Source organism: Gekko japonicus, unplaced genomic scaffold, assembly GCF_001447785.1.
Source record: "Gekko japonicus isolate JY-2015 unplaced genomic scaffold, Gekko_japonicus_V1.1 scaffold1021, whole genome shotgun sequence".
Lineage (NCBI taxonomy): Eukaryota > Metazoa > Chordata > Lepidosauria > Squamata > Gekkonidae > Gekko > Gekko japonicus.
Genome location: NW_015176479.1, coordinates 241,017 through 249,758, shown reverse-complemented (window position 1 = coordinate 249,758; position 8,742 = coordinate 241,017). Strand labels below are relative to the sequence as shown.

General features: G+C 51.4%; 1 protein-coding gene across 1 annotated transcript in view; it reads left to right on the top strand.

Moving 5' to 3' along the window:
* SDK1 (sidekick cell adhesion molecule 1) overlaps positions 1 to 8,742 on the top strand; it is a 502,369-nt gene that overhangs the window by 318,850 nt on the left and 174,777 nt on the right. The window contains exon 24 of the mRNA XM_015427208.1: positions 7,310 to 7,425. Coding sequence (XP_015282694.1) covers positions 7,310 to 7,425 — 116 coding nt within the window. The remainder of the gene's footprint in view (positions 1 to 7,309; positions 7,426 to 8,742) is intronic.

The window sequence follows — 8,742 nt, the reverse complement described above, 5'->3', positions numbered from 1 at the left end:
AGACAGCCAGTTCCATTGCGGGCCTGATAGAAGCGCTCCGGGGGCCTGATCTGGCCCCCGGGCCGCATGTTTGACACCCCTGGACTAGAGTCTACCCTCCAAAGCAGCCATTTTCTCCAGGTGAACAGATCTCTGTGCCTGGAGATCAATTGCAATCCCAGGAGATCTCCAGCCGCTACCTGGAGGTTGGTAATCTTAATAGAAACCGGTTGTTCTTCTTTCCTGGAGCAAATGGTGGCTTTGCAGAGCAAACTCTATGGTACGCCATAGACTCGAGGTGAAATCTCTCTCCAAATTCCCCCCCTCCACAGGCACTTCCCCCAAATCTCCAGGCATTTCCCCAGGCCAAAGTTGCCAACCGTGCGCTCTGTTACCCTTTCCTCCTTTCCGCCCCTTTCATCCACTTCTTCCTTCGCCAGCCCCCTTGAACTGAGTTTGTCTTGGGAGGAACCAAAAGGTTTTGCAGTGGAATGCTGAGAAATTTCCAATCGTCCTTGCCAGCATTTGTGGCATGCGCCAGGCGCGATTATAGATCCCGAGTGGTCCCCGCCCGCCCCGACAGGTGAGAAAGCCACATTATCTACATTGTTAAGGATTCGACTCCTCCTAGCTGTAATCATCCATTTCTTCTGGGTGGTTGTCATGGGGGTTTGTTTTTTTAAGCAAACGCGGCTTCCGCCTTTGCCTCTCTGCGAACTGCCAGTAGAAAGGGGGTTGAAAATCCCTGGTCTCTGAACTTGAAAAGCGGTGGGGGGGACGACATTATTCATCTTTTCTTTTTAAAGAAAAAGAACACATCTTTCTGCTTTCAGGCAGAATCAAACACGCAAATCCTAAGAATCAGCGTGGCTGAGGAACGGCTGCTTTCCGTCCCCCCCCCCAAACTGGTGTGCCTCTTTTTTCATGCTCTGCCTCTGGAAGACGAAGTGATTCACACGGGAGTCACTCTGTGTGCGCGCGCATGCGCGTGCAAAGATCTACAGATAGAGCCGTGGCAGCCCGCCAAAGACATTCATGGCTCCCGGCGATCTATATTCCTTTAACATAATTATATCCCTGTGGGGGATGAATCTAGGAGAAGATGAAAACCAAAAAAAATAAAGATAAAAATCCAGTGTTGGGGGCCAACCCCGATGCTAGGAGAAGCAGGGGAACGCTTGTTTCTCAGGCCCTGACTAATTGGTAACAGAAAAATTGCTGTAGATCTTCCAGCAATTCAGGTTGGATTCCCCCCACCTCCCTCCACTGCATGTATGGGGATTAGTTGCAGATTAAAGGATATGGGGGGGGGGGGAGTTTCTGTGATGTTCTGGAGTCCCACAGGCCATCTAGTCCAACCCCCTGCCAGCGTTCCCTCTAAGCTGAGTTAGCGTGAGCCAGCTCACGGGTTTTTTAGCCTCCGGCTCACACCTTTTTGTCTTCGCTCAGGAAGGAGGGCTCCAGAACAGTGTTCCCTCTAAGCTGAGTGAGTGTGAGCTAGCTCACAGTTTTTGAGCCTCTGGCTCACACATTTTTGTCTCGGCTCAGGAAGGAGGGCTCCAGAGCAAACTAGTTTATCCAGCAGCCAAATCTCTTGCTCACAACTTTAATGCCAGTAAGAAGAGGAGATTAGATTTATGCCCCATCTTTTCACTACTCAAAGGAGTCTCAGAGTGGCTTACAATCCCCTTTCCCTTCCCCCCCTCCCCAAAACAGACACCTGCTGAGGAAGGTGGGGCTGAGAGAGCTCTTTCGAGGACTGCTCTTGAGAGAACAACTCTGAAAGAACTTATGACTTACCCAGGGTCACACCAGCAGCTGCATGTGGAGGAGTGGGGAATCAAACCCGGTTCTCCCAGATTAGAGTCTGCGTTCTTAACCACTGCACCAAACTGGGGGCTGTGGCTCATTGGAAGAGCCTCCCCTTGGCGTGTAGAGAGCCAGTTTGGTGTAGTGGTTAAGTGCGCGGACTCTAATCCGGGAGAACCGGGTTTGATTCCCCACTCCTCCACTTGCACCTGCTGATGTGACCTTGGGTCAGTCACAAGCTCTGGCACAGCTGTCCTTGAAAGAGGAGTTTGTGTCAGAGCTCTCTCAGCCCCACCCACCTCACAGGGTGTCTGTTGTGGGGAGGGGAAGGGAGAGGAGTTTGTAAGCCGCTCTGAGACTCCAAGTGAAGGGCGGGGTATAAATCCAATCTCTTCTTCTTCTTCTGCTCTTAGAAGGTCCCAGGTTCAATCCCTGGCATCTCCAGTTAGAAAGGATCCAGCAGTAGGTGATGTGAAAGACTTCTACCTGAGACCCTGGAGAGCAGCTGCCAGTCTGAGTAGACAATACCGACCTTGATGGACTAAAAGTCTGATGCAGTAGAAGGCTGCTTCGTGTGCAGTCAAGAGCTTCAATCGCCCATTTCCACAGATTAAGACTCCATGTCCCTCCTGCCTCTGAGCACATAAGGAGCAAGTGATTTCCCACACATCTGCAGAAATCCCTCTTGAGCTGAACTGCCTTTCCCCCTTCTCCCACTTTCACCACCACTGCATGCAGTGTTCCCTCTAAGCTGAGTTAGTGTGAGCTCGCTCACAGTTCTTTAGCCTCCGGCTCACACCTTTTGGTCTCCGCTCAGGAAGGAGGGCTCCAGACCAAGCTAATGCTGGGTCTGCCTGCTGTGGCATTGAGAATGATATCCAGTTTTTTTCTCATCTTCAAATATACCCTTCTTATGCAGGTGGTCTCTAATGGCTGACAAGTGTCCCATACCCCTTGGACATTAGCATGCGCTTTGTGAGAGAGAGGTATAAATGCCAAAAAAAAAAAATGGTCAGAACCTTTAAAGCAGCCAGCGAAACTAATTTTGTTAATTGAAAGGTGTTAAACTTGCCTCCGGGGTGTTCGACGGCTTGTTGATGGGGGGGTAGCGCAGGACTGCGCAGAAACGTCGGATTTCTCCCTCTGGTGTGAAGGCTAGTGACAGTAATTCTACTGTGACCTTTAAATTAGAGTCTTGTCTTTAAAGAGACGTGTATTGCTTTTCTTTTTAAAAAGTTTTCTTTTGGAACTTGGTGCTTCCTCGGGCCACGTACATGTACAAAGCATTGAGATCTGATCTCCGTTGCCCTTCAAAATGGTTGGAGAAGAACATAAGAGTAGTCATGTTTGATCAGGCCAATGGCCCATCCAGTCCAACACTCTGTGTCACACAGTGGACAAAACCCAGGTGCTTTCAGGAAGTCCATTAGCAGGGACAGAACTCCAGAAGCCCTCCCACTGTTGCCCCCCAAACACCAAGAATACAGAGCATCACTGCCCCAGACATAAGAACATAAGAGAAGCCATGTTGGACCAGGCCAAGGGCCCATCCAGTCCAATACTTGGTGTCACATAGTGGCCAAAACTCAGGTGCCATCAGGAGGTTCACCAGTGGGACCAGAACTCCAGAAGCCCTCCCACTGTTGTCCCCCAAGCACCAAGGATACAAAGCATCACTGCCCCAGATATAAGAACATAAGAGAAGCCATGTTAGACCAGGCCAAGGGCCCATCCAGTCCAACACTCTGGGTCACACGGTAGCCAAAACCCAGGTGCCATCAGGAGGTCCAACAGTGGGGTCAAATCTCCAGAAGTCTTCCATTCTTGCCCCCCAACCACCAAGAATATAGAACATCACTGCCCCAGACATAAGAACATAAGAGAAGCCAAGTTGGATCTGGCCAGTGGCCCATCCAGTCCAACTCTCTGTGTCACACAGTAGCCAAAACTCGGGGGCCATCGGGAGGTCCACCAGCAGGGCCAGAACTCCAGAAGCCCTCCCACTGTTGCCCCCCTAGAACCAACATTGGATCTGGCCAGTGGCCCATCCAGTCCAACTCTCTGTGTCACACAGTGGCCAAAACTCGCCATCGGGAGGTCCACCAGCAGGGCCAGAACTCAAGAAGCCCTCCCACTGTTGCCCCCCCAAGCACCAAGAAGACAGAGCATCATTGCTCCAGTGGCCACAACCCAGGGGTCATCAGGAGGTCCACCAGTGGGGCCAGAGCTCCAGAAGCCCTCCTACCATGGATTTGCTCTACCGCCAGTCAGGTTAGGAAATGTGTGGAAATCAGCTCTTGGTTTGAGAAAAGGGTCACAGCTATGGGCCTAGTGTCTGCTTCACGTCCCACTTCAGATAATAACATTTCCACTTGGGCCTCCGGTAGAAGGATTGGGGAAGAGAGAGACAACACAAGTCAGCGGAGGCAGTTCTGAGGCGAAAGGAGCCATGCTTGGCGTCGGTCTAAGGCATTGCTTCTTATGTCCACATGTTCAGATAAAGGGATACCATCAATGGCAGAGCTAGAAGACCTTTCACCATTATGGTGCACAGCCACCAGTCTAGCCTGGACTAGAACCATGTGCCACAGGAACAAAAGCAAGAATCTTTTGATCACCGTAAAACAATTTCTGTGCAGTTTCCACAGTTTTTTTGTTCGCCTAACGCAAGTTAGGTGAGCTGCGGTGGCTCAAGTGGTTAAGACGCTGAACTGCAGGCTGCGGAAGGTCGGTAGTTCAGCAGTTCGAGACCCGGGTGCCACATGACGAAGTGAGCTCCCGTCTCTAGTTCCAGCTCCTGCCAACCTAGCAGTTCGAAAGCAAGAAATTGCAAGTAGATAAATAGGTACCACTTCGGTGGGAAGGTAACAGGGTTCCGTGTGCCTCAGTATCTAGTCATGCCGGCCACATGACCACGGAAACGTCTTCGGACAGCGCTGGCTCTTCGGCTTTGAAACGGAGATGAGAACTGCAGCCCTAGAGTCGGATTCAACTGGCTTTCGAGCAAGGGAACCTTTATCTTTACTTTAACGCAAGTAAAAGGCTTAAATACTGAGAACCCAACATACGTCAAAGGTTGAGGGGCCCCCCTCCACCAGAAAATGATAACATCTACGTAGGCCGGGCCCCTCCTTTTAAAATGACAAGGTGGGCCTGAATTTTACCCCTGGGGGCCAGTTTGGTCCTGAAACATCAGCTCTTGGAATGTGTGGGGAGTAAAAAACTGACACAAAATCTGAGGGTTTTGCTGAGGAGAAATTGCTGGTAGACAAGGATGTTGGGAAGGAGATGCTGAGGGCTCTGAGGGATTGACTCAGTATTTGGGGCTTCTCTCTCTCTCTCTTTTTCTCTGTGGGAAGCTCTGCAACAGAGGCTTCCCCCCCCCCCCGGCTGCCTTCTCCCAAATGAACGAGGGTCGCCAAATCTCCAGATGGGGCCTGGAGATCTGAAATTGCAGCTGTGGTGTCGTGGTTAAGAGCGGCGGACTCTAATCTGAAGAACCGGGTTTGATTCCCCCACTCCTCCCACGTGAAGCCAGCTGGGTCACCTTGGGTCAGTCACAAGTTCTCTCACAACTCTCTCGGCCCCACCTACCTCACAGGGTGTCTGTTGTGGAGTGAGGAAAGGGATTGTAAGTGGCTCTGAGACGCCTTCAGGTAGTGAAGAGCAGGGTCTATTTATTTATTTTTATTTATTTATTGTCTTAATTTGTACCTCTGCCAAAGCAGGCTCAGGGCGGCTAACAAGTCCTTTTTGGCATCACAAAACAACATAAAACCATCTAAGTACAGTACACAATACAGTTAAAAACAAGTAAAACAGATTAAAGCCGTATAACAACATTTTCATAAAGTACCTTCCCACGGGTGGACCTCCTGATGGCACTGGTATTTCTGGCCCCTGTGTGATACAGAGTGTTGGACTGGATGGGCCTTTGGCCTGATCCAACATTGGCATCTCTTATGTTCTTATGTTCTTAAGTTAGATATCTCAGGGGTAGGTAGTCTCGTATGACTGTTCAGGTCCAGGACACCGGGGTGGTGGTGGTGGAAGGGACATCCCTCAATCAAAAACCTGGTGGAAGAGCTCTGTCTTGCAGGCCCTGTGGAATTGTAATAGATCCCGCAGGGCCCTGATCTGATGCAGGAGCTCATTCCACCAGGTGGAGGCCAAAAAAGGCCCTGGCTGTAGTAGAGGCAAGCCAGACATCCCTGGGGCCAGGGACTACCAAAAGATGTTGGTTGGTAGTGCTCTACAGGGATCATATGGGGAGAGGTGGTCCCGAAGGTATGCTGGCCCCTGCCCGTAGAGGGCTTTAAGGGTAAGCACCAACACCTTGAAACAGATCCGGTATAAAACCCAACTCTTCTTCTTCTTCTTCTCCTTCTCCTGGAGACAATGGCTGCTTTGAAGGGTGGAGCCTGTGTCCTTTGTATGGTTGCCATGTACCCCCTGGCAACCTGGGGCGTAGGCGGGCTTACTGGCAGAAAACTAGGCAACATGCCAACGTTGCTGGCAACATGCCAACGTTACTTCTAGCGTGTACTGGATGGGATGTAATCGCAGTGCCGGTGGTGCGGGGATGCTCTGGCGTTTGGACAAACGCTCTACGGTAGAGGTCATTTTTGCCGTAGAGTTTTTGCCCAAATACCAGAGCGTCCCCGTGTTGCCGGTGACATGATGACGTCACTTCCGGTGCACGCCCGGAGGTGACCTCACCGTGTCACTGGCGACGCAGGCCTGGGCTTAGTTTTCTTGCCTGGTAAGTCCCCAGTGGCCAGCTGATCAGTGCCAGAGGGAGGGGCCCCAGCCGCAGGTGATCCACTCCCCTGGAGGAAGGCCGGGGAACCTTAGTCGTGGGCCATGAGAACAATAGCTCACTTAAAAAAACAAAAAAGCACCACATAGTTCTATGTGTGGATTGTTAGTGTGCATTTTCCTCATCTATAATTGTCCGGGGTGCCAATTATTCGGCTTATAGCGTATTGACAAGCCGAACGTCTATTTTAAGATGCAGAACCGAAATGAAAGGAGGAAAGTCCTTCGAGAGGGGGGGCCGTTGAGATGTATCTTCGTAACATGCCGGACGAGACAGACAAAAAAAAAGCTTCTGGTAAAGAGGCAAAGCCTCTTTAGTTCAAGGCGTCGGGCTTACTCTCGGACGGCTTGGAAAGATCCTGCCGCCCTTGTGCGTTTCAAAGGAATTAAAAAAACAGCTCTTGCTAACGTGGCCGAGACCAGCTCCCGCTCTGATCATCCTCTACGGAGGCCCTCTCAAGGCTTCCAGTGCAAATCTGCCTTTCAACACTGCTTTCCGTGGCTTTAGTGTATTACAGACTTTGTTGTGTCCCTCTTCTCTTTGTGTGTGTGTGTGTGTTCCCTGTTTTGTGTGTATATACATATCATGTGTATAATGATGTGTAGGAGCCCTTGGATCTGAGCGGATCCTAGAAATGCAGATGGGCAAAGGAGTTGAATGCATTTCCCAGCCTCTAACGTCTGTCAATGTGGGCCTTTTCAGTTCCTTCGGCACCCCCGGAGAACGTGTCGGCCGAAGCCGTGAGCTCCACTCAGATCCTCCTGACGTGGGCGGCCGTGCCTGAACCGGAGCAGAATGGGCTTATTCTCGGCTACAAGGTATGCGACTTCCAAATCTCCTGAGCCTTTTTGTGCTTCGACATATATATGGTCTTGCCTGTGTATCTTTACATTGGATACGGAAGTCCCGACAGTTGAAGCTAAATGAACGCAAGGGATGCTCCGGCCCTACATTCTTATAATATAATGAACTGGCGTATTTCAAGTGACAGGCAGTGTGTTTTTAAGGGGATTTACAGAAGGCCACGAACTGTGTGTTAGCTATTCGCTCCTCTCCCATTGGCACATTTCCTTTTTCCGTTCGCACAAGGAAGGGGGATGTCCAGCAGTCTTTTATACAGCCATGTGAATCCCACCTCCCCTGTTGACCCTGCCTCTGTAGTCAACCCCAATGGAATTTTATGGCTGGCAGTGATGGTAGGGTTGCCAAACCCCCTGGTTTGCCAGGGGTCCCCCGTTTTTGGGGGGGTTCTACCCGCCGCCAGCCAGATGGCCAGTGGGGGAAGCCCCACCCCCAACACCCACAGCCACCCCTCTCCCTCCCTTTAAGTGTGTGGAAACCCGTGTTTCCTCCCAAGCCTGATCTCCGCAAGCTTGCAGGGAAATGCCAGCTTCGTGCTCTTAAAAGGGAAACGCGGCTGCTCTTAAAGGGGAAACACTGGCTCCTGCATTTAAAAGGGAAATGCCAGCTCCTTTAAGTGCAGGGAACTGCCGTTTCTGGAGATCCGGCACGCGGGCAGGTGGGGCAGACGTCCCCAACGTGACATCATCATGTCGGGGATGCCCCGCCCCTTCCAGGGACGCCCCCAAAGTCCCCCGCTGGGGGTGGAAGATGGACTTGGCAACCCTAAGTGATGGAGTAGAAGACAAAAACATGGGTAGAGGCGAGAGGTGGATTGGCCATTAAGACCAGTAGGAGAAAAGTCCATTGGTTGGCGCCGTTCTGTTGCCCCAAGCAAGGTGAAACCGTTTGTGCACAGAACAGTCTCGTATGAGGTGGACATAGAGTTGTCACGTCCCTCCTGGTAACTGAAGGGGGATGGGGGGATTTATCGGGAGCAGCAGGGAGGCCCAGCCAACATACAGCAACAGGTCTACGTCACTGCCCATGTGACCCAGAAGTTACATCGTCATGTCATCATGTCAGGGATGGAGCAGAGGTCCATCAGTGGCTATTAGCCACAAGGTATAAATAGGAACTCTCGATTTGGGGCAAGGGATGCTCTGTATTCTGGGTGCTTGGGGGGGGAGCAAGAGTGGGAGGGCTTCTAGTGTCCTGGCCCCGCTGGTGGACCTCCTGATGGCACCTGGTATTTTTGGCCACTGTGTGACACAGAGTGTTGGACTGGATGGGCC